Source organism: Myodes glareolus, chromosome 4, assembly GCF_982192425.1.
Source record: "Myodes glareolus chromosome 4, mMyoGla1.1, whole genome shotgun sequence".
NCBI classification, from domain to species: Eukaryota; Metazoa; Chordata; class Mammalia; order Rodentia; family Cricetidae; genus Myodes; species Myodes glareolus.
This window is the reverse complement of record NC_142029.1, coordinates 64,764,782-64,790,914: the sequence shown is the minus strand read 5'-3', so window position 1 is coordinate 64,790,914 and position 26,133 is coordinate 64,764,782. Positions and strand designations below refer to the sequence as shown.

General features: G+C 45.5%; 1 protein-coding gene across 1 annotated transcript in view; it reads left to right on the top strand.

The window, feature by feature from the left end:
• The window catches only part of Col6a5 (collagen type VI alpha 5 chain), a 109,974-nt gene that overhangs the window by 12,898 nt on the left and 70,943 nt on the right, over positions 1–26,133 (top strand). The window contains exons 2-10 of the mRNA XM_048417478.3: positions 2,050–2,146; positions 4,229–4,906; positions 8,829–9,461; positions 12,601–13,161; positions 15,350–15,904; positions 18,388–18,963; positions 21,157–21,732; positions 23,732–24,072; positions 24,181–24,262. Coding sequence (XP_048273435.3) covers positions 2,080–2,146; positions 4,229–4,906; positions 8,829–9,461; positions 12,601–13,161; positions 15,350–15,904; positions 18,388–18,963; positions 21,157–21,732; positions 23,732–24,072; positions 24,181–24,262 — 4,069 coding nt within the window. The 5' untranslated portion in view covers positions 2,050–2,079. The remainder of the gene's footprint in view (positions 1–2,049; positions 2,147–4,228; positions 4,907–8,828; positions 9,462–12,600; positions 13,162–15,349; positions 15,905–18,387; positions 18,964–21,156; positions 21,733–23,731; positions 24,073–24,180; positions 24,263–26,133) is intronic.

Genomic DNA, 26,133 nt, shown 5'->3' with positions numbered 1-26,133 from the left:
CAAGTGATGGCAACATCCTCAAGGCTCACCTTTGCAAGCTTGGTCGGCAGCTGTTCTGGAAGGTTGTGGAACCTTTGAGAAATGGGGCTTAGTTAGAGGAAGTGTAATCTCTGTAGCTCCACTCTACTTCCTGTTCCCCATCTTCCTCCTGGTTCACTGAGATGTGAACACAGTTTTACACATGCCTGCTTGGCCATGATACCTTATATCACCTCAAACCATGAGTTCAAATACACTCTCCTTCCACTAAGTTCTTGTTTGGTTGCAGCGATAAAACAATGAACTAGAGAGGACAACAGCTGCACTGTGTCACGTGACTGGGGAGAGCAGGGCTCAACCAAGCGTGGTTTCGGGCCGCCAGAAACTGCAGCAACAAACAGCCTCTGGCATGGGTGGGTTGACTGGAGTCCTGGTGGTGACAATAGGAGATCAGTCTAGCTGCCACCCGGGGCCCAGGGCCAGAGCGGTGAAATGGCCCACCCCAACATCCACTTCATCTATGAACTATTAGAGCCAGAGAAGGGCACGAATCTGCAGATCCAAAACTGCAGGATCTCCATGACACAGGACAAAGGCAGGATGTGGGAGGAGAGTGGGGAGCCTGGGGAGCGAGAGCCCTGGTGAGCCCATTGTTGATGGTGTGACAAAGGACAGAGGCCTCAGATCAGACAAGTGAAGATGAAAGGACGAAATGGTGAAATGTGGGATTTCATCAATGTTAGGATTACAGAGTTGGGACCGTAGTGGGTCTCGGGGCAGGTAAGGACCCTGGGCGGGAAGGGGCTGGGGAAGGGGAGAGAGAATGGGAGAGAGAGAGATGCAAAAAGAGAGAGAATGAGAGACGAGAAGAAAAAGGAGGGAGGGAGGGAGGGAGGAGAGAGAGAGAGAGAGAGAGAGAGAGAGAGAGAATGCTGCCTCCTCAGAGAAAATGGCAGAAGGGAAGAGGGAGGGAGTAGGCGGGGCTTGTCTCTAAGGCACTGTCTGTCATGCACGAAGGTGTGATGCAGGGTGCAGGAAGACACACTGTGCCAGGTTCCCAAGGGGCAGGGCCAAGGTGTGCCTGGATACTAACAATCAGGCCATACCACACAGCTTCCAGGACAAGACTCCTCTCTCTCTCTCTCTTTTGGTTTTGTTTTGAGGGGAGGTTGCAAGGTCCGAGGGTGTATGTGGGGGATGGAGAAATGGGTGGAGTCTGGATGCATGATGTGACATCTGCAAAGAATCAATAAAACTTAATTAAAAAAATTACCCAATACAGGTGATTCCCAGACTCATGAGAACACTGTTCACAATCATGTGATGGAGAAAACAAGAGTCAGTTGTGGCTTCTTGGGGAAAGTGATGAGCGCAGACAGTCGTCATTGTCCAATGAGAGCAGAGGATGGGGAGCATGGCTTGTGGAGAACAGGCTTTGTGTAAGGATGGGGGTGCTGAAGAGCCTTGGCGTGGTAGCCCCCGAGTCTGGGGAAACATCTCCGTCTGCCATGCCGCAGTTTCCCTCTCCGTCACAGAGCTACAGTAATTCTGAGATATTTGCGAAGTGCCGAGGAAGGGTTCTGAGCCACATGCAGGGCTCAGCACACATCAGCATCTGTTTTTGGCAAAGATTCCACATGCTTGATGGCTGCTGCATTAGTAAACTTTCTCTCTGTTGAAAATACTTCTTTTCAGTACAGCATCCTTTGAGCAGTTCCTGGGATTCAGTATTGCATAGTGGGGTGGTTTGAATATAACTGGGCCCCTAATCTCACAGGGAGTGGCATTCCCTTATTGGGACGGGCTTTTGGTTAGGCTTTGCTCAGTGACACAGTCAGTCGACTTCCTGTTGCCTGCAGGATGTAGGACTCTCAGCTAGTCCAGCACCATGTCTGCCTGAATGCCTCCATGCTCCCTGTCATGATGATCATGGATTGAACCTCTGAAACTGTGAGCGAGCTACTCTGAGTAAAGATTTTCTTTATAGTAGTTGCTATGATCATGTTGTCTCTTCACAGCAATAAAAACCTTAACCAAGACACATATAATTCAGATTGCAATTTTTTTCAGAATAAAAGTTAAGAAACCCCCGTTAACAGAATGAAGCTCCAACTAATTGTATTCATCCTAATCCTCTGGACTGAAACGCTGGCATATCAGAGTCCAGGTACCAGTATATTTTTTTTCATATTATTTGGGGAAAATAAATATTTTTATGTTTTATCAAACTTTAATAAAATGAATACTTTATTTACTAACAGATCAAAGTACACAACAATTAATAGTAGCCATAGATCATAACTTTCAACAGATTTCATTCCTTAAAGATGGGGAAAGCTATGGGTTAAAAAAAAATCATGTTTTGTAGCCCTGGCTAGAAAATCTATATTCACTGATTTGCATAACTCTTGAGGTCTCATATCTCTGTGAATACAGAAAGCCCACTTGTGTATTGAGTAGCTGGAGCCTTATCTTTAGAAATGTTGTGGAAATGCTGACCAGGGAACAACCTAGCAGGCACTTGGAAGAGAGTAGAGGAACTCAGCTTTATTTGCATGGGCTTGGACCAAAGCTGATGCTTTGTAAGGTTCAGCCTCCACCCAGTTCCTCACAGCTTGTATAGGTGGGATAAGAGTGTTGAAATCCCCATGATGTGAGCATCTGAGGGTGGTCTGTGAGGCCTATGTCCACCACAGGGAATCTCCATCCTAGTCACACACAGTCACAGGCGCAAACACTGCAGGGAGAAGTTAAAACACTGCAGGGAGAAGTTAAAACTCCACAAGCTGGGCCGGTGGAGTGAGCAGACAGATGTGCCAACCATTTCTTACTGCAAGCGTTTGCCTTCCTAAGAGGAAGGGGCTCCGACAAGCTTTCAGAACTCAACATACTGAACTATTTCAGAAGTAGACTGCAATCCCCCCATTCCTTCCTTATCCTATTGTTTAGGGGTCTTCTGTTCCTGTGATAAAATCCCATGGGCCAACATCACCTCGGGGAGGACAGGGTTTATTTAAATTTACAGTTTCACAGCCCAATGCTTCAATGGAGAGAAATCGAGGAAGGGACACAGGGCAGGAACCTGGTGTAGAGGTCAAGGGAGAGAGCTGCGTAGATGCTTCTCATAGCCTGCCCAGCCCGTTCTCCCCGCACTCAGGCCCACCAGCCTGAGAGTGACACTGCCCGCAGTGAGCTGGGCCTTCCCACAGCAATCGTCCCATAGACTTGTCCACAGGTCGATCTGGTGGGGATTTTTTTTTTTTCAATTGAGATTCACTGTTGTCAATTCACTCTGACTTGTGTAGTGTGATGTTGACAAAAACCAAACCAAACCAAACCAAACCAAAACGAAACAAAACACAACAAAACCAAAAAACTACCCTAAACCCCAAAACAGCAAACAAAAACTAGCCAGCACACTAGGCAAGGATTATAATGGGTCTGTCATATTACAAAGTATTAGTTTGGTTTTGTTAGGGGCATATATACAGGTACAGTCTATCCATCTATCACATATCTATCCTTCCCCTTTATAGGGGAAGACAATCCCACACAGAAAATATAATCCAAGTGTTTTTGTGACTAAATCATTGCCTCTTTCCCCCTTTACAATATGAACTATGCATGCTGGACATCTCTAACCTGCACATCCCCAATCTGTAATGGTCATGATCTCAAACTTTTTGGGCCCCAGCCTGCCAGGAGACGTAGCTCACTACAGCTGCGGTAGTGGAGACACACTGGTGACCCTGCTTTGCTTCACGCATGTCTGACCCCCATTCTCTTATTCTGTTATTCTCAGAAGATTCCTTGCACCTAAAATCTTCCTTCATTTTGCTCCTAAGTTCTCCAGCCCCAGGCAACTGCTTATTCTGTGCTGTTTCCAAAACTAGTTATTAATCCTCAGACTACATTAGAACCCTCAGACCATATTGGGGAGCGTCTGGGGTGCTACCATGTTATCAGTTTTGTAGTACAATATCATAATTTAGGGCTCCAGAAATAAAAAGAAGAATGTCAGTTGCCTTCAGAAATAGATATGAGAAAGAAGACTCTGTTGGCTGGCTTTACTAATGTCTAATGTCCCCTTGATGTGTCAGTCAAAAGAAGTGGTTTCTTTTGGTTGACTTCCAGGGAAACACCATCTTTGGAATTGTGATAAAGCCACAAGGCCATGGTCCCAAGTGAATAGTGAGGTCTAAACTGTGACGGTGGCAATGAAACTGTGCTTGCTGTCTTTATTGTGCAGGCCCGGGCCCCGAGTATGCAGATGTGGTGCTTCTGGTGGACAGCTCTGATGACCTGGGGAGTAAGTCCTTCCCATTTGTGAGAACGTTCCTCACCAAGCTGATCAGCAGCCTCCACATAGAGGCCGACAAGTACCGTGTGGCCCTGGCCCAGTACAGCGATGCTCTCCACAACGAGTTCCAGCTGGGCACCTTCAAGAACAGGAACCCCATGCTGAACCACCTGAAGAAGAACTTCCAGTTCATCGGAGGGTCCCTGAAGATAGGGAACGCCCTGCAAGAGGCTCACAGGACCTATTTCTCTGCCCCCACAAATGGAAGAGACAAGAAACTGTTTCCCCCAATCCTGGTGGTGCTGGCTTCATCCGAGTCTGAGGATGATGTGGAAGAGGCTTCGGAGGCCCTGAGGGAAGATGGGGTGAAGATCATCTCAGTGGGGGTGCAGAAGGCTTCTGAGGAAAACCTGAAGGCCATGGCCACAGCCCAGTTCCACTTCAACCTCAGGACGGTCAGAGACCTCAGTGCATTTGCCGCAAACATGACACAGATCATCAAGGACATAACTAAGTACAGGGAAGGAACGGCTGTGGCCCTGATCACGCCTCCAGCCCCAACCACACCTGAAGCCCCAATTATACCTGAGACCCTAACCACAGTTGCAACCAATGCTGAAAAGACAGGTAGGAAACCCTTGAAGAGGAACCCAATCCTCATGGGCAACGGTACCTGCCCACCCTTATGCATGTCAGCTCTCGCCTGGTATTCACGACTAGCTGTATTGAGCTGCTGGGAATTTCCACACATCTGCCTTTCCTCTGCCTCTGTCTGTGCCGTATCTCCGACACCAGTCCTGTTGCTTTCCTTTGCCTCCATCATTGAAATCTCAATCCTGCATTCTTCCTCTCTTGGGATGCTTTCAGTTTAGGTCCCAGCATTCCTTGGGCACATCGTATGGCAGCAACATTTCCCATAATTTTCCATCTCTATTTGTCCCTGCCCTATAACCATGACTGGGGAGTGTCACAAAGGCAGAATTGGCAGCTTATGTTAATTTCTGTATCTTTTGAACCTATGCGAGTGAGCGGGTGTTCTGTTTCTTACTATGAATAAATGGAAGTCTGACTGTCATAGACATGGAAACCCTTCTGGATGGTTCCTTTTCCTTCATATTTCTGGAGATGGAGCCTAATGGGCAGTATTTCAATAAGTGCCGGTCAAGGAGCACACCAAGACTAGCATATCCCACCCAATGGGAGTGAGGACCGAGGAACAAAGGGCTTGTTGTCACATATTCATGCATTGTGCCACACATGCAGCACAGGGGTGACCCTGCTGGTCAGGAGTGTGGCGGGCTGTGGTCTTGGGCTTGTGTATGCCTACTGGCTTAGCCCTTCCTGTATCATTTCTTTCGAGCATGTCTCTAATGAGCGTACCAGCGCCTGCTCCAGACAAAAGGCACTTGCTATCTCTTCAGCCATGTAGTCAGTCATTTTACGGTGAAAGCTTTCACATTTAGGACTAAATATTTCATGTTTTCATGTTTTTAACATTAGGATGTGTTTCTGCAGTGCATCAGTAGTGCTTTTAGGAGACTCTGAAGTGCTGCTATTAAGTAATGATGTCTCTCCCAGCAGAATATATCTTTAAAGAGAAGAAATACCGGGGATGTTTATCAAAGGCTTATGGGTATGAGTGAGAGCCAACTGGAAGCAGCTCAAATTGAATTGACTCAGTATCTTCCTCACTTACATAATTCAAGACCTCAGCTGTTACCCCTCCTCTGTGAAATTCTCCCATTTATTTTTCTGAGGACCCCTAAGCATATCTCATGGGATTGCTTTTTTTTTTCTCTAAGACCTCACCATTCATGGTGACCCCTAAGCACATCTTATGGGGCTGCTTTTTGCTTTAAGACCCCACCATCCATGCTGACCCCTAAACTTATCTCATGAAACTGTTCCTTCCTCTAAGACCCCCATCATCCATGCTGACCCCTAAACTTATCTCATGAAACTGTTCCTTCCTCTAAGACCCCCACCATCCATGCTGATCCCTACTGCACTGGGGATCAGCATTTACCCCAGCTGTCAAGTGTGACCTTAGGGTGGGGTGATGACCCCGGCCATTGCAGCATGTCCTTAGGCAAGTTCTGATTTCCATTCCAGAAGCCATCTCTGTTTCCTTCTAGCTTCCACTTAGCAGGTGCCTGCTCTGCCTGACACACACACACACACACACACACACACACACACACACACACACACACGTACACGCGCGCGCGCACACACACACACACACACACATACACACACACACACACATACACACACACACACATACACACACACACATACACACACACACATACACACACACACACACACACACACACACACACACACACACACAGGGCCTTCTCTTTATTTACTTTTATTATCGATTCACTCGGCCCAAAGATGGAACGCTAATGCCCACTAGTTCTCACCTTCTTATTGAAGGATGCTATACTTATGTCTTAGGTGAGTCTTCTATGATGATTTCAAAGCAGAATACCCTTGAGTCTATTAGCACTGAAGAGGTGGTCCTTGAAAGCATCAGTAAGAAACAAGGAAAATAGGAGGCTGCACATGCAGTCCCGGTGACGAAGCAAATGGGCCAATCAGCTTTAGGTGTATAGCAAGGATGCTGCCCTGGTGAGAATCCTGGCCATGTCTCTGGAGTACAGTAGGAGACTCCTCAGCTGAGTGAACTTCCCTGGTTACTCTTTGACTCTTAGTCTGGTCTCTCAGGGACAATGGAGTTTTGTCACCTTTTAGGGGGCCCCATGTACTGATCACATTTCTCTTACTCCTTATAGTACAAGACAGGGTACTGCTCGGAAGGATCCCGTCCTTCCCTCTAGAAGTTAGAGCAAGGGCTGTCACCAGTCATGTCTGAGTTTGAAGTATGGCTGGGCTGCTTAGGACCTTGGTAGTTTTCTTAACTTGGGAGCTTCCGTTCCCTTCCTTGGAAAGGGAGGAAAATGGTGTCTGTCTTCTAACAATGGTGAAATGATCTGTGAAACTTTTGTTTATTGCTATTGATGGTAACAGCTGACGGCAAATAAATGTTGGCTTGAGGAGGTCATGCTGGGGGTTTGAGTTAGCTAGAGGTGGGATTCTGAGTGAGGCTTAGGAGAATTAGTTTTAATTAATTCTCTATAAATAGCCTTGTTCTCACACCAGGTGCCTGACACTGGAGGGCCAACGATAAGTACGCCATGTTTTCTGTCTTCTGGGGTCAGAGAAGCTAATGGGTACTTCTTGGCAAGATTAAGCTTGTCTCTTGACTGCACTCTGCACAGACACAATTCATTCACCCATGTTTGGAGTAGTTGTTAGCTGTGAACATGGTCTACTTTGCCTTAGACTCCAGATTCTTTCAAGAATGACATGGCATCTTTTCTTGGATGCTCAACGGTATGTAAAATCTAGCATGTCTGAGATGGAACTCTCGGATCTTACTTGTAACTCATTCCCACTCTGTCTCAGAAGGACACACTGCCACCACCCATTCAGATGTGCAAACCCTAAGCCCAGGAGTTTCCCGTTTCTTCTTTTGTATCCAATCATAAGTCTTCTGCCATACCTAGTCGTGTATCAGAACTAATCTTTTTGCTCCTTTGTCTGTTGTTATCCTGTTTAGAACCAGCATTTCCTTCCTGGACCAGGGCAGTTGCTTGTTATAACCTTGAATTCATTATTTTCCTTCAGCTCCTGGAGAGATGCTTAAGAAATTTAGAGCAGGTCATGTGACTTCCAGGCAACCTGGACCTGCTTTCCTCTGACCTGATCACCATTGTTCCCTTCTCCCACTGGCTTGAGCCACTAAGTGCTTCTTGCTTGTCCCCACCTTTTGCTACTTTCTCTACTAGAGTTTCTATTTCTTCTGTATTTCCTACCATTGAATCGTACATTTCCTTCAATGTGATCCTTTCAGAAAGACCTACCCTGACTTCACATCTCACCTCACACAGGTCAGAGTCTCCCCTAACCATGCCAGCAGCAGAGGCAGCCAAGCCACCTGCTTTGTTTACTTCATAGCCACAGTCACCACTTGGAAGAAAATAATTTGGCCGCCATGGAGTGTGAGCTTGTTGAGGTCAGAAATACATCAGTCAGTTCACCCCCACATGTCAGAATGTGAGCGTAGTAGTGATGAAGGTAGTGGCAGCCGTGATGGTCACATTGCTGGTAAAAGGTGGGTGTGGGGACCATGGTGGAGGTGGTCATACTGGTGGTGGTAATGGAGTTGAGCTTCATGTGCTGGTAGTGACGATGGTTGCACTGGTGGCTGTGGTCACACTGGTGGTGGGAAGTATATACTAGCAGTGAAGACATTGCCAGAGATGGCAGTGGTTGCGGTGGCTGTAGCATGTGGCAGGAAAATTGCTAAGTATAGAAGAAAGAATACGCACAAAGCCTCTGAATTCAATGGCCTTTCTAAGAGGAAACAATTCTAACTGGGTCTGTAGTAACTCCATTTCCTTAGTGCCTTAGCAATCCTTGAAGTACCCTTCTCTTGGTGGTTTCTTCTAACCTTACAACTTTTCTATCTCCACAGTTCCCATTCCCGTATCCTGCCAGAGAGACTCCCTGGCCGACGTTATATTCTTGGTGGACGAGTCAGTGGGGACCACACAGAATCTGAGGGACCTGCAGAGCTTCCTGGAGAACGTCACCAGCTCTGTGGACGTGAAGGACAAGTGCATGCGGCTTGGGCTGATGAGCTACAGCGACAGGGTTCAGACTATTGCTCCCCTGAAGTCAAGTTCCAACCAGTCTGAATTCCAGCAACAAATCCAGAAACTCTCCCTCCGGGCTGGGGGGTCGAATGTAGGGGCCGCCATCGAGAAGATGAGGAGAGAAGGCTTCTCGGAGTCCGGTGGCAGCAGGAAGGCACAGGGCGTCCCTCAGATTGCTGTGCTGGTCACCCACAGGCCATCCGATGATGCAGTGCGCGAGGCTGCGCTGGACCTTCGTTTGGATGGTGTAACTATGTTTGCTCTGGGCATCCAAGGGGCCAACAGCACGCAGTTGGAAGACATAGTGTCCTACCCTTCCAAGCAGAGCATCTCCACACACAGCTCCTACCGTCACTTGGAATCATACAGTGGGAACTTCCTGAAGAAGATCCACAATGAAATCTGGGCCCAAGTTTCTACCCAGGCTGAACAAATAGAACTCGATAAAACTGGTATGTCTAGAAGACTCTTGTTATTATGGACTAACGGGCATAGTTGCCCAGTGTTAGAGCTGAGGCAGACATTGGCCAAAATTTAGTCGGGGGGCTTATAAGGGTTGAGAGAACGCTGAGAAGCTGAACTTGGGTAACGGTTGCACAGCTAAAGATGTGCTAAAATCCATTGAACAATATACTTATAATGGATTGATTTTATAATGTGCAAACTGTGCCTCAATAATATGGAATAAAGCCATATATATGATCCATAAAACATTTTTATAGTGTAGATAGGCATGAAGAAGAAAAAATAAGCTGTAGTCCTACCCTCAGATAACACTTGACTCTGCCTGTTTTCTGTCTTTAATGTGGGTGCTGAGGATCAAAGACAGGCCCTCACCGTATGCAGCAAGCACTTTCCTAGGCTCTAAGTTAGTGTAACAAGAGCAGCAGTGACTGATGACTAGTGATGCTAAGTGTGTGAGGGCAGAGGTGCAGGGTGGGCCAGGCCATCACTGTGACGTGCTGTGATGCATGCCCTCTTCTCTTCACCATCACTGGCCACTGCCTCCTTCCTCCTGGCCAATGCTTACTTCTCTATTAGATTAAACATCAGTTCATGGTGCTCGCTTTTTGGGTTTGCAGATCAGTCTGTGCTTTACAGATGATTGTGATCTCAGCCTCAGAGCTTGAAGTAATGACTTCATAGTTTTAGCCCTCTGGATCTGACTTATTTCCAGTATCATTTATTTCTTAAGGAATGTCTGCACAAAACCTACAGCAGTGTCAGGAATCATCAATTGCCCCAAAACTTCCAATGTAGGAATAATTCTAAAATGGCCAAGTTGCCAATTATCTAGTTATTTACTTAACTATGACAATGGCTATGACAATGACAGTGTCAACATGTGCTACCCATTTCCCGTGAATGACTGCAAAGAGAAGTGATTGCCTGTTGAGGAAGTTAAGATTAGCTGGGCATGGTGGCAAGAACCCATAATCCCAGCACTTGGGAAGCAGAGCAGGGGGTCAGGAGGGTCATCCTCAGCTACATACATAGTACCAAGCTAGCTTGAGTTACATGAGACAAAAAGAAGAAGAAAAGAAAGGAACACCCCCCCCCCCTTAGATTCAGTGTAATAAAGGAAGGGACATTATAGCAGACTTTCTTGAACCACCAGCCCCCAAATCATGACGCGGAGACTTATTATTAATTATGACTGCTCAGTCTTAGCTTAGGCTCGACCCCCTAGCTATTCTAACTTTCTTTCATTTGTTTTATTCATCTACATGTTGCCTCAGGACTTTTTACCTTTCTTTCATGCTGTGCTCTCATACTTTCCTGCTTCCTCCATGTCTATCTGGCTGCTGCGCATCTGGCCCCCCTTTTCTCTCTGTCCACTAGCCCTGCCTATCCCGCCTCTGCCTAGCTATTGGACATTTAGCTTTTTATTAGATCCATCAGGTGTCTTAGGCAGGCAAGTGAAACAGCAACACTTTACATGGTCAAACAAATGCAGCATAAACAAATGCCACACATCTTTACATATTAAACAATTATTCTGCAGTGTAAACAAATGCCACACATCTTTACATAGCTAAACAAATATTCTATTCCACAATAGGGCATTGAGAATTATTTTGTTTAAAATAATTGTCAAATTTCTATGATGTGCCAGGCCTATGGAACAGAAGCAAGGCTTAGACAGATCTGTCTGAAAGTGATTTTCTGTGGTAGGAAGTACGTTTTGCTCATGAAGAAATCAATTCTGGAAAATGCCACAGTGAAATTATGGTGATAGAGCCGCATGTGGTGGCGCACACCTTTAATCCCAGCACTTGGGAGGCAGAGGCAGGTGGGTCTCTGAGTTTGGGGTCAGCCTGGTCTACATAATGAGTTACAGGACAGCCAGGGCTACACAGAGAAACCAGAGAGATAGAGATAGAAGGTAAGAAGGAAAGATCTATCCATCCATCTATCTATCCATCTATCTATCATCTATCTATCTCTATCTATCTATCTATCTATCTATCTATCTATCTATCTATCTATCTCTGTCTATCTACCTATCTGTCTATCTATCTATATAGACAGACAGGCAGACAGATAGGTGATAGAAGAAAATAGAGCGATAGGATAGAGAATGGCTAACATGTCTCAGCTAGAAGGGAAGTGAAGGCTTATTTTCTGAATTGGCATGTGACTTGGTGTATCTACAGTGAGAAATATTTCAAGGAAAAAGGATTAGTGCAAAGGTCCCAGGATACATTTAAAGACTAGAAAGTCTGGGCCTTGAGAGATGGCTCAGCCATTAAGATCATCAGAGGACCTAGGTTTGATTCCCAGCACCCACCTGGGAGCTCAAAACACCTGTAATTCCAGTTCCAGAGAAACTGGTTCTGGTGACACACAGGCACATGCGCAGACAAAATACCCATGCACACATTAAAAAAAAAAATTCGAAAGCCCAATGTGATTAAAACCAAATGAGTGCAGTGAAGAATTGCTGGGACTAGGGTCAGAGCGGGAGGCGGGAGCTAAGGTTGATGTTTAATTTACAATTATAAATGAATGATAAAATCACTGATCTGATTTGGGCTTTGCTGTAGTAGTTGCTCAGGGAAGAAGTAGTCACAGCTGAGTATGGGGTGCCTGCCTGAACCTGGGAGGCAGTGGCAGGAGGATCATGAGCTCAAGGCCAGGCTGGGCGACATAGAGATTCTATAAACAAACAAAACCAAAGCACCCAGAAAACATAGTTTCTGATCCCATACTTTCCCCCAAGAAGCCATTAAGACAGAGACACTAAAGAGGTGTCTGTCAGATGATTTTGCTGATTTTTCCCTGGAGGCATGGGAAATCTGGTTCTTGCTCTTCATTTATTGGCTGTGTGGTCTTAGACAAATCACTATGCTTTGCTGTGCTTCAGTGTTTTCCCAAGATGGTGACACATTTCAGAGGTTAAAATGGATAGAAAGGTCCCGAGAAAGAGTCCAGGCTCCACACAGACACACAGGTCCTGTTCTTTAGAACCTGCACAGACTCATGCTCCACACAAAGCCTGGAACAAAGTTCCCTCAAGATACTATTTGACTGGCAGAGAACACACTTACTTCCACTCTCTACGCTTGTTTTTGTTTTTGTTTTTTTCAGGCTGTGTGGATACAAAGGAAGCGGATATCTACTTCCTCATTGATGGCTCGTCCAGCATCCTTAAGAAACAGTTTGAGCAAATCCAGATATTTATGTCCTCTGTGATAGACATGTTTCCCATCGGTCCCAACAAAGTCCGAGTAGGAGTCGTGCAGTATTCACATAAGAATGAAGAGGAATTTCCCGTCTCTCTCTACATGGATGGCATAGCCTTGAAGAAGGCTATTTTCAACATCAAGCAACTTAAGGGTCGCACATTCACGGGGAAAGCCTTGGATTTCATACTGCCAATAATAAAGAAGGGAAAATCAGAGCGGGCAGATGAAATCCCCTGTTACCTCATCGTCCTGACTGATGGGAAGTCAGAAGACAGCGTTCTAGAACCTGCCAACAGACTCAGGGCTGAACATGTCACCATTCATGCAGTTGGGATTGGTGAGGCGAATAAGACACAACTTCAACAAATTGCCGGGAATGATGAAAGGGTCAACTTTGGGCAGAATTTTGATTCCCTAAAGAACATAAAAAATGAAATTGTCCACCGCATCTGCTCTGAAAAAGGTAAGAAAAACAAAATGAAACTCAGAAAGGGGTACATAAAAGTCACATGAGAATGGGAATGTAGCTCAGTGGTAGAACACTTGTCTAAAATGCATGAACTCCAGCCCTGCAAAGCAAAACCAAACCAAAGTCAGGCATTGCAGAAGGTGACTGAGGTTCTCACTGGAGGGGAAAGAAAAAGATGCAAAATATGTGTGACTTTTCTGAGCTACTGGGGATTAAATCCAACAAGCAAATGAGTGGTACCGAGGGCAGAATCCCGCATCATGAGCTTCCTCTTCCCTCCCCCATGTCGCTAACAGTAATCCTGTTGTCATACACAGCTGGAGTCTATAAGCCTGCTGATGAGAAGGTCCGGTTCCCAGTGTTTTCTGTGGTTGACGCCAAGGAAAGAGAAGGGCTTTAGGAAGCATAATATAGAGTGTGCCTTGGATCTTCCTTAGAGGAGAAGGTTCCAGACTGGTGTGAGGCGGCCAGCACATCTTTTCTAGTTCAGGTATCCAGTCACCGACAAGGAAATGAGTCTTAAATAGAGAGGGCAGAGTGGAGTGTTAAGAAGCCTAAGCCTGAGGGGCCAGAGAATGGTAACACACCTCAGAGCAGGTACTGAAGGGACGAGGCAGCGTGTCTGCGTGGAGACTAATGCACTCGGACACACATACTCCAGGTTCAGGGGTACCGAACCTTATGGCTCATTTCTCTCTCATGTACTGGTCAGGCTGAGCAGTTCAGGTCTAGCGGACAGGCAGCTGCTTCCTCCTCTAGGCAGGAGCTGAATCTGTGCTTGTTAGCTCCCTCTGTGGAGAGGCATCTGAAGGGAGCTTGCAGCACTCAGTTGTTTGGATGGCAGGACCCAGAAGAGGCTGGGCCACTGCTGCTCAACTATGGATTCAAACTTAACCATGGGGTCATGTCTAGTTACAAGGAAGACTGAGACAAGATTCTTCTTCTGAGCAACCATCTGCCTGGATGGAACTTGATTAACAAGCAAGAACAGGAAAACATATTAGCATAGTAGAAGCAGTCCCTATCACCTGTAGAAATAAAGGGACAGCCCCTGTGAATGGTAAATGTATATAAAATGTCTATTCCTTTATATATGTCATACAAAGTGGCTCCAACACTTCACTTTACCTTGTGGCTTTGTTAAGGCCATATCCATATTTTTAATTTTAGAAGATTTTTTATCTGCTTCTATTTTATGTGTATGAGTGTTTTATCTGCATGTATATGTGTGTACCATGTGGATGTAGTGCCTACAGAGGTCAGAAGAGGGTATCAGAATCACTGGGACTGAAGTTATGAATGGTTGTGAACTACTGTGTGGGTGCTGGAAATTGAGCCTCTGCAATTGGGTCCTCTGCAAGAACAAGTACTCTAAGCTACTGAGCCATCTCTGCAGTCCCAATAACATCTATTTTCAATAGTTTATAGAAGGTGGTCTTATATATATGTGTACATGCATATATGTATATGTGTATGTATATATATATATATATGTATAACCAATTCCAATAAGGGCCATCTACAGTTTTGATGTGTAAGTAAAGAAATAGTCCATGATGAGTTGATACATGTGTGTACTAGCACATGTATTATTATCACCACTAAAAGTTTTTCTCTACAATTTCTATGTATTAAACGACTTACTTATCAAACCATTTAAAATCATCCCAGAAAACAATGCTGCTTTAAGATTGCTTAGAATTATGTTTTTCAAGACTGTGTTTAAATCCTGAAATATTAGCTCCATAAATGTTGAGACTTGGTCACTTTGGCTCTGGTTAGTTGCATCTTTAATGCTTATCTTGAGGCTTGGTGTTTATATACACTTAAAAGTTATGCACGGGAGCGTGATGAATGGACGGAGGATGGCTGGATAAATGAAATCGTGTATGAGTGGTGCAAGAACGGTGAATGAGTGTTTGTGTGTATGCAGGACTGAACATAAGCTTCAGAAGTGTCATTGCCTTTTGTAAATTTCTTGGATCATCCTCAGTGAATTTCTGCTGCCTGAAGGCTCTTGTCAGCAGGCTTCTTCTCCCAAAGTTGCTAGTAAAAATTCCAAACGTAACAGCAATTCCCTGAGTTGATTTTGAACGTTTTCTCATAAATACATTTATGAATACTCACTGCTTCCATGTGCCCTGAGAAGCACACCCATTTCTGATCTTTTTCCACTGCACAGGATGTGAAGACATGAAGTCTGACATCATGTTTTTGGTGGACAGTTCTGGAAGCATAGGGGATGCAAATTTTGAGATAATGAAAACCTTTATGAAAAACCTGGTGGGGAAGATCCAGATTGGTGCCAACAAAACGCAAGTTGGTGTTGTTCAGTTCAGCGATTACAATAAGGAAGAATTTCAGCTGAATACATTCTTCACACACAAAGAAATTTATGCCGCCATAGACAGGATGTCGCCTATCAACAGAAACACTTTGACGGGAAGCGCACTCACCTTTGTAAATGAATACTTTGACCTTTCCAAGGGGGGCCGTCCCCAGGTCAGAAAGTTTCTCATCCTCCTCACAGATGGACAAGCTCAAGATGAAGTAGGGGGTCCTGCGGTGGCTCTCAGGAACAAAAGTGTGACCATCTTTTCTGTGGGTGTGTATGGCGCCAATAGGGCTCAGCTGGAGGAAATCAGTGGGGATGGCAGCCTGGTTTTCCATGTTGAGAACTTTGACCATCTGAAGGCGATAGAGAGTAAACTCATCTTCCGCGTGTGTGCTCTGCACGGTAAGTATCTCTGCCCCCGACCTCAAGACTCCAGTGGTTCCCTAAGTTCTTATCTATGTTAGTCGTATTCAAACTCACACAACAGTTGAGGAACAAATTCTGTAGCTAGTTTGGTACGAATTCGTCTTGCTTTCGGTGAATTCAAATCTGATCTGACAAGGTCTCCAAATATTACGCTACTTCCGGCTTTAATCGGAAAAAATGGATTCCATTTCCATTTTGGATTTCCAAATGGATTTCCAAAAATCGGAAAATGGATTTTTACATTGTCAGTTTTTAATACTAAATGATTTTTAAAAATCAGTTTAGGGAGAAATTTATGGAGGGAAGGTGAGAGGGAGGATGGTGTAGGAGGAAGGGAGAGAGGGAAGAGAGAGAGAGAGAGAACTGATTTAACTGAGTGGGCTGACCCGAAGTGGGAAGAGGGAAGAGTAGCTGCCTCTCAAATGATTGGTTAAAGGACAGTTTCATGGCTATGTGTAGCTATTGTTGGGCAAAAAGTAATTAGAAGCATAAATGAATCTGCCTTTTAACCGTATTAAATGGTTCCCCAAACAACCCTGATCTACCAAAACATTGCTCCTATTTAAATATGCAGTCCATTTTTCAGAATTGATTTTTTTCTTCTTAACTTCTGGTAATGAGGCATTTGTCTGCTCATGCACTATCACTTGTGAATTTCTGTTCTAGGACTTTCTACCCGATTGCTCGTGGCTCCCACTTCTATTTCATAATTCAGAATTCTTTTCTAAAAGTATTGAGCAATCTTCAGTTGGAGCCGATTTTTTTTTTTTTTTTTTTGCAGTGCTGGGAATTGAGCACAGTGCCTCACAGGTGCTAGGTTGGCGCTCTACCACTGAGCTGCACCCCCAGCCCTGATCCTATCAAGTTCAACCTAGAACTTGCTATCAATCTGCACAAGGGCTGAAGACACACACCTTGAAATCTGCCACGCACTGTTATCCATTTGGAAACAGCTAAAAGGGTAAATGGAAGCTTCAGTTCGTGTGCGGTGTGTTCTCCTGGCAGCATAGAAACAGTCATTGGTCTCATTCTTTAAAATCATGTGTTTAGATTTTTAGAACGCTAACAAATGAAAAACTCATTAGGTGCTATCCGATAGTAACCTGACTGGAGTCTTTTCTTCCTCTACAGTGGCGATGCTTTCTAGACTCAATAGTGTTGAGGTATACTAAAGGGTCAGACCTTCAACTTTAGAATCTTCCTTTAGATAAATACTAATATTGACAGAGTCTTGTCTAGAGCAGAGGGCAAAACTTCAGCTGCCTCATGGAGTAACTAATTCATAAATGTTTTTCACGTTATGCCCAGTCACCAGGTCTCAGTGAAGCCTTTGATCAAGGCTTTCTTGGGGATAGCCTGAGCTTATCCATGGTGTCTGGGACTTGAAAACTTGAGAACCTCACTGGCAGAAATAAAGACTGGTGGACCATGAAGAAGAAAGGGAACTGTGGAAGGCCTAGGTCATGAAGGAAAGGAAAAGAAAGACCACTAGAGTCTAGACTTTCAGACCACCAGAGAACGGTCTATTGACTTTGAAAATGGAAGAGGACTTGAGATCAGGGAAGAGGAAATGAAAACTTCCCCTCTTCCCTACCTGTGTCCCTTCCTTTACTGAGTTTGGATTCTGGAGGCCAGGACGGAGTGTACATAGGTGGGGAGTTCGATGATGCACTTGGGAAGGTTTGGGAACTGGTGGCACAGAAGACAGCTGGAGCCAGAGAGAATGGCAAGCAACCCCCAACCTACACAATGAGCTCCCGTACTCTTCTAGACAGCAGTCCATTCTGGCAAGCGCTAGCACTCTGTTGTCCTTGAACTGGTTTCTGACGTTGCTTTTCTGCTGAAAGTTGGTTAGCAAAGGTGCCGTGAAGCCTGAGACACAACAGAACAGAGTGGTGTGGCACAAGGACTGCCAGTCCTAAGGCCCCTTAGGAAGGGTACACATGCCCTCAGAATCCTGCTCTGGCAGCTTGCCCTTGAATGAGCTTTGGTTTCTTTCTCAACAACACCCACCTTGAAGAGTCAAGTGAAAATGCTCAATTGGCTAAGTGCTTGCCACAAAAATGTGAAGATCAGAGTTCGATCTCCAGCACCCATTTGAAAAAGCTAGATTTTACCCCAGTGCAAAGGGGGTGGGGACAGGCAGAGCCAGCCAACCTCACACACTTGGTGGGCTCCAGGCCAGTGAGAGATCTTGTTTCAAAGACCAAGGGAGATGATGTTCTGAGGAATGAAATCTGTGGTTGAATGTTGCCTTCCATATGCACATACCTGTGCACACATATACGCACACATATGAACACACACACACGTACAAAATGGTAGGATACTAAGTAAGGGACGGAGATGAGGTGGAGGTGTCATATACCTAGATCACTCACGAGAGAGGTTGACCGCTTTCCCTCTTGTGTGTAGGATGCATGATGGAGTTCGTGACTGCCTGTTGTTTACTTTTTCAGATTGCAAGAGGATCGAACTCTTGGACATCGTGTTTGTGCTGGACCATTCAGGCAGCATAGATTCACAACAACAAGAAAGCATGATTAACCTCACCATCTACTTGGTGAAGAAGGCAGATGTTGGCAGGGACCGAGTCCAGTTTGGAGCTCTCAGATATTCCAACGATCCCGAGATTCTTTTCTATCTTAACACATACTCAAGCAAATCGGACATCGTCGAGCACCTGAGACGACGCAGGGACACCGGAGGGGGAACCTACACTGCCAAGGCTCTCCGGCACGCCAACATCCTGTTCACAGAAGAGCATGGCAGCCGCCTGAAGCAGAACGTGAGGCAGCTGATGATTGTCATCACGGATGGCGAGTCCCATGACCGAGATAAACTCAACGCCACAGCATGGGAACTAAGGGACAGAGGCATCACCATTTTTGCAGTTGGTGTAGGAGATGCCAACCAAGATGAACTGGAGACCATGGCAGGGAAGAAGGAAAATACTATCCATGTAGACAATTTTGACAAACTGAGAGACATTTACCTGCCTCTGCAAGAAACTCTGTGCAATAGTTCACAAGAGAGTAAGCTGCTATTACCATTACGTATATAATATTTTATTCTTTGAGAATTGCATTATTATGTGCTTTGGTCATATTCACACCCACTAACTCCTCCTAGACCCCCATCCCCCCCATATCCATCCCCCCAGCTTCACATCTTCACGTTTGGGTTGCCCACATACTTATGGATGTGGGACCAACTACTGGGGCTACATCCTTAAAGGAAACTGACTCCACCACCCCCAGAAGCTATCTACTGCTAATAGCCCCTCAGTTAAGGGTGGAGGCTTGTGTTTCCCTCCCACCTCCACAACAGAATGTTGACTGATTCATCTTATGCAAGACTCATACAGTCATGGCTACCGTGAGTTCATGAGTATGGAGGTCCTCTCACGTCTCTAAGACACTGCTTTATATGGCCCTCTTCAACCCCTTACAATCTTTCCACCCCCATCCCATGATGGCATCTGAGCTTTGCAGTGTGTGATACACACATGTGTACATATTCATGTGTGTGTACCACCCCTCCCCCCACCATCCGTCCAGTTGCCACGCAGGTCACTCTCTACCATCTTACCCATACTGGACAATATCACACCACTGAGCACAGTATTTTGGAAGCTTTCAAACTCTATCCAACAGTTATGCACTTCTCCCATCTCATCTATTGCCCCTGTCCTTTACATTTCTTTCTTAATGTCCTGAAACTTTTTCACATCTTGGTGCACGTCATTCTACACACTGCAAATACTCAGCCCATCACTTACTTGCCTGCATTTCAAAATCTCACAAGTTTACACTTTTGTTTGCTCCATGTCCTCCTACTCCGGAACCTTAGCACTTAGTGCTTATTTTGATGTTTTCTCATCTCTATCAATCAAAAGACCGAGTTCCTTGGGCTCATTATTGTATTCCTGCCAAATCTAGTCTGTCTCTAAGACTGCCCTTGTCTTAGGAGTAAGGATGCTACTTTACTCTTATTTCCCATGTTACCTTTGGGAAGTGGATGCTGAGATGGAGGTTGGGATGCACAGTGTTTATTAAGGAGCCACACTTGAGGAATAAAAGGGAAGGCAGGGTAGGCAGAAGTCAGACAGTAAGGTGTATCCAATGACGCTTTAAACCTAGATGCTCCAGAACAAGCATTTTCCAGGACAGTTGTCCAACATCCCACCAAGATGGCAAGGACGGGGTGAGAAGGCAGTGCCGACTGCCTAGGGCTAGGCATGTCATTGGCAAGGCATCTCTGTAAGGAGGCAGACCCTGAAGGACCTGGGAGCTGGAGCCTTCACTGGCAGAGGAAGCTCTGTCTTCCTTGAATGCCAGTCTGGGCAGCTTGACTCTGTGTCTGCCCCTCTGCTTTTCAAGGAATTGTGTGACACTGGGCAGCCAGTGCTCACCATTTGTGATTTCCCTTCTGCTGTGCTTACGTGAAGCAGGGAGTCTGGCTGGAACTTGGAGAAAGTTATCCCTTGGCTCTACAATATTTCACATTGAACTTTAGGAAGATGGTCCCATGCTCTATTTCTAAACAATACACACTTGTCCCATATACTTCTAATATTGAGGTCATGATATAAAAAACTGCAGGAGAAAAAAAGGAGTATATCTGAGTTTCTACAAGTCCAGATACACTCCTTCCTCCATAGTAACTATGTGCTCTTATGAATTACCAGAATTCCATTTCTACACTTACAAAATTAGAATAGTGTATCATAAGCTGGTTGGGACTGTTTACTGTATTATTGCATGCCCAAAGCTTTTGGAAATGATACTGCTCGATACATGTGTAATCTGGCAACATCAGTTAACAATAGGAGTTTCAATGAAAAACAGTGCAATTGTTACCTAGACTGTTTCGGTCTGCAGACATAGAAGAGACTTCCAGCTCTGTAAAATATCTCTTCATGAGAATATTCAATCTATCCAAATTACCTACTTCCTTTCTGAACAGCCTGAAAGATCTTTTCCAATAACTCAGGCAAATATAATTACACTTTGAAAAAAATGTCTATTATCCTACCCTTTCCCGCTGTTTTTTCCTTCTCTTTGAGGTTCAATCAGTGTGCCTCTCTTCAGTTAATTTATCTCAATTTGCTGCTAATGCAAAACAATTTAAGTATTTAGCAAAGCAATTTAAGTGCCCCAATAAAAGAACAATTTAGAATGATGTATGAGGAAAATAATTTATTCTTTTTTTCCTTTCTGTTCCAGCCTGTAACCTTCAGGAAGCTGATGTGATCTTCCTTTGTGATGGCTCTGACATGGTGTCTGATTCGGAGTTTGTTACCATGACAACTTTCTTGTCAGACTTAATTGATAATTTTGACATTCAGTCTCAAAGAATGAAAATCGGGATGGCTCAATACGGGAGCCGGTATCAGGAAATCATTGAGTTGGAGAGCTCTCTGAACAAGACTCAGTGGAAGTCTCGGATCCAAGCTGTGGCCAAGAGCCAGGGCTTTCCACGAATCGACTTTGCTCTTAAGCATGTGCGCGACATGTTTCATCCCTCTGTCGGAGGGAGGAGAAATGCTGGTGTTCCTCAAACTTTGGTTGTCATCACGTCTGGCTCTCCCCGCTATGATGTGGCAGATGCAGTAAAAGCCCTGAGAGACCTTGGCATCTGTGTACTGGCTCTGGGCATCGGAGATGTTTATAAGGAACAACTTCTGCCCATCACAGGCAATTCGGAAAAAATAATCACTTTCCAAGACTTTAATAGATTGAAGAGTGTGGATGTGAAGAAAAGAATGGTCCGCGAAATCTGCCAGAGCTGTGGGAAAGCCAGTGAGTGTCTGGTGTTACTTGATGGGTGGCTTCCTGTGCCTCCATTTCCCGAGGGTGTCTCATGGGCTAGCCTCCCCTCCCCCCGTGGAATCCATTTAGGACAGTGTATAGTGAGATGAGACATCAATTGCTGCTTCTCCCTGGAAGCTTGTGATTAACCAGCCTTCATCAGTGACAGAATTGGGTATAGATCATGAGGGGACAGGGCAGGGCTGTGTCCTTTGGGGATCTCTGTCCCCTCACGACCATCCGGAGTTTATGCTCCTCTCAGTACTGCAGCTCAGTCTTCTATAGTTACAAGTCCTCTGGACAATGTCCTTCGTTGAGTAGTATATAAGAAAATGAACTTTCACTATTGAAATTTTATTTCAACCTTGCTAAATTAGTAAAGGACTGAGTGTGCATGTGGTGTGTATGTGTATATGTGTATATGGCGTGTATGTGTATACATTTATGTGTATGTATAGAGCAGATGTTTTCTTTAAAATTTTTATGTTTTTATTATTTTTACTTTTGTATATGGGTGGGCTTTTTTTGCATGCATGTCTGTGGGCATGCCTGCAGTGGCTTTAGAAGCTAGAAAAGGGTATCAACTCCTCTGGAACTCGTTCGCATGTATGTGTGTGCACCTGTGGGTACAGTGCCCACAGACGTCAAAAGAGGGTGTCAGATCCCCTGAAACTGAAATTACAAATGGTTGTGAGCTTCCTGCTGTGGGTGCTGGAAGCTAAACTTGGGTCCCTTACAAGAGCAACAAGTGTTCTTAATTCCTGAACCATCTGTCCAGCCCTATTTTGTTTTGAAGAATAACATCGATATGATTGTAACATAGTAAAAACTTCAGTTTTTACAGATTATCCAGGCTGCAAAGGCCTCTTGGATATTGTAGAGGAACCAGGTTGGCAGGAGTGTGAGGTCAACAGAACAGTGATCCATCTAACAAGGATGCCACTGATCAGCGGAGCTGGCAGTAGCCACAGGGAACTCAGGTTCTGTGGCTGAGTTTGGGGCTGGGACTTGGGAAAGCCACATGGCAGCATGCGTTCCTCACTGTGTGGAATTTGTGCAAGGGCAGTAACGCCCCCATACTGCCATCTTCAGAGCTATGATGCCTGAGCCTGCTTCCCCCCATAGAGCACAAATCAGTCTAAGGGCTCCAAATCTTTTCTGTCCTGTTTGGGTACTTGTGTGGAGGGAAGTGACAGAGGAAGGGAGGGCCCTGTCTCTGGAATTAGAAAGCCAGACTTCTAACTCTGGAACAGTGCCACAATATTCATGACTCACAGTCCCTTATTCTGAAAAGGGACAACTGTCAAGGATCAGAGGGGATCCAACATGCAACTTGCTTGTTCTGTCTAGCTGGGGGAATGTGTTAAATTAGTTGACAGTGCTTACAAGCTGGAGACTTTACATTAAAAATATAGATTTCAGGCTTTACTTTTAAAACGGGATTTAACAACTTGGGGCCTCATTTGCCGCTTGGCTGCTCTCAGCTGTTGCTGGCTGTGAACAGACATGGGGTTCCGGCTGCTCTCCAGATAACTGTCTTCACGCCCTGGCTGTTTGACGTGTCTGTATTATCCACCTAACCTTTGCACAACTTTGCATTCGTGACTGCTAGGCATGGAGAAATCCCCAGGACACTTCAAATGTGTAACATATTATGATCCTATGAATCAGAATATGTCATCATTAAAAGCAGGAAAATTCACCCCCACATATAAAGCTGTTAGCAATGAACCTGAACCATGGTTTGAACCTCAAATAACTACTGGAACTTATTGCATATGAAAGGGGACTAAAGGAGGACCTGTGTTCTATATTGGTAGAATAGCCAGTACCTTTGTTTTGGAACATACTCTGGGTACTACACCCCCTCGCCCCCCCCCCCCCGCCACCAGACTCCAACTCTACAGCATGACAGAATCCCTTCTCCGATCCCCCTCCCACCCTTATGCCTGTTTACTAATTAACCTGGCTTTGTTTCTTTGGTCACCAGATTGCTTTGTGGATGTAGTGATTGGGTTCGACATTTCCAGTCACCTCCAGGGCCAGCCTTTGTTCCAGGGCCATCCCCGCATAGAATCATACCTCCCAAAAATCTTAAAGGACATCACCTCCATCAGAGGGGTGAGCTGTGGAGCAGGTGCAGAGGCACAGGTGAGCCTGGCCTTTACGGTAAACAGTGACCAAGAGTTCCCAGCCAAGTTCCAAATCTACCAGAAAGCAGTGTTTGACAACTTGCTGCAAGTCACCGTCCGTGGCCCAACTCATCTGAACGCCCAGTTCTTGCAGTCACTCTGGGACATATTTGAAGAGAAATCTGCCTCCAGGGGCCAGGTATCCTCACCACCGTCTGTTCCCACTCCATCATCCTGCATCCATTCCTCCTTGCCCAGTTACATCTCTGGCTTTGCTGCCATCCTATTCCCTTCTCTCTTTCTGTAGGTGATGCTTATCTTCTCAGATGGTCTCCAGGGCGAAAGCGTCACCATGCTGGAACAGCAGTCGGACAGACTCAGAGAAGCAGGTATTGAGTTGAAAATGCAGACACTGGAGATGGAGCGTGGGAACAGGTTTCTGCCACACATGTTCCAGATCTTGGGGCCGGTGTAGCCATTTGCAGAAGATGATGTTGGCGACTTGTGTGGAGTCCATTGATCCCCACTTTTCTTCCCTTAATGCTGCGATGCCGTAGTCAAGCATTTACACCTGTGACCCTCATAGACACACATCCTGCTGCTTGGACTGAGGCTGGTTTCTGATATGAAGTAGATGAGGAAGGAGAAGTTTATTCTGGCTCATGTTTGGGGGGGATACAGTCCATCATAATGGGGAAGGCGTGGTGGAAGCAGTTTCATGGTGGCGGATGCTTGCTCATATCTCAACAGAATAAGAAGCAAAGAAAGAATTCTGGAATCAACCGGCTTTCCATTTTTCTCTAGGATGCCAGTCTCTGGGGCAGAACTGCCTATATTCCCCTGAGACTGTCCTCCCATAGTCCCCCGAGACTGTCCTCCCATAGTCCCCTGAGACTATCCTCCCATAGTCCCCTGAGACTGTCCTCCCATAGACTCCCGAGACTATCCTCCCATAGTCCCCCGAGACTGTCCTCCCATAGTCCCCCGAGACTGTCCTCCCATAGTCCCCCGAGACTGTCCTCCCATAGTCCTCCTGAGACTGTCCTCCCATAGTCCCCCGAGACTGTCCTCCCATAGTCCCCCGAGACTGTCCTCCCATAGTCCTCCTGAGACTGTCTTCCCATAGTCCCCCGAGACTGTCCTCCCATAGTCCTCCTGAGACTGTCCTCCCATAGTCCCTGAGACTGTCCTCCCATAGTCCCCTGAGACTGCCAGAAGCATCACCTCAAGCAAGGCTTTCATTGCTCCCTAATGGTCCCTTCCAGAGAACTCAGATTTTTCTGATTCTGTCCATCTTATCCGTTATACCATGAACTCTGACACAGGAAGAATGTGCCCGAGCCCCTGATCTTGTTATCCCAGTACAACAACTGGTACACAACAAGCTCCTAAGAAACAAATGCTTAATGCAAGATGGGTGAGTCAGCCGGCGAGTAGATGAATTAATGAATGAGGGAATGAGTGACTGAAATAATATGCTCATCTGAGATAGGAATCACCCAGAGTCTGGGTTCCTGGAGGGTAACTGTTGCTAATAGGTATTCCAGAAAACTCAGACCCCCCCCCAGGATAATGCACTTCTTAAGAATCACATTTGAATGCCCAAAAGTTACATCAGAGTGGGTGTGAGATACTGAACTCTGCTTTCCGCTGGTGCTTTCTTTCCTGTAGCTGTTTTTTTTTTTTAATCTTTGGGGGGGGGGTGGTCCACCACCCAGCCAGCTCCCAAATAGATACACTGAGACCTATTCTTATGTATGAATGCCTGGCCTTAGCGAGGCTTATCTCTCTCTCTCTCTCTCTCTCTCTCTCTCTCTCTCTCTCTCTCTCTCGGTTTTTCGAGACAGGGTTTCTCTGTAGCTTTGGAGCCTGTCCTAGAACTAGCTCTTGTAGACCAGACTGACCTTGACTCACAGAGATCCTCCTACCTCTGCCTCCCAAGTGCTGGCATTAAAGGTGTGTACCACCGCCCAGCTCTAGCCAGCTTTTCTAACTAAATTTCTCTTTAACTACATTTTGCCTCTGGGCTTTTTACCTTTTTTTTTATTCTATATACTTTCTTACCTTCTTTCTCCATTGTTGGTCCCTGGCATCCTCCTCTTTTCCTTTTCTTGCTTCTCACTTACTCTAGATTTCTCCTCCTATTTTTCTCTGTCCAACAGCCCCACCTATTTCTCTCTCCTGCCTTGCTATTGGCCATTCAGCTCTTTATTAGACCAATCAAGTACTTTAGGCAGGCAAAGTAACACAGCTTCATAGA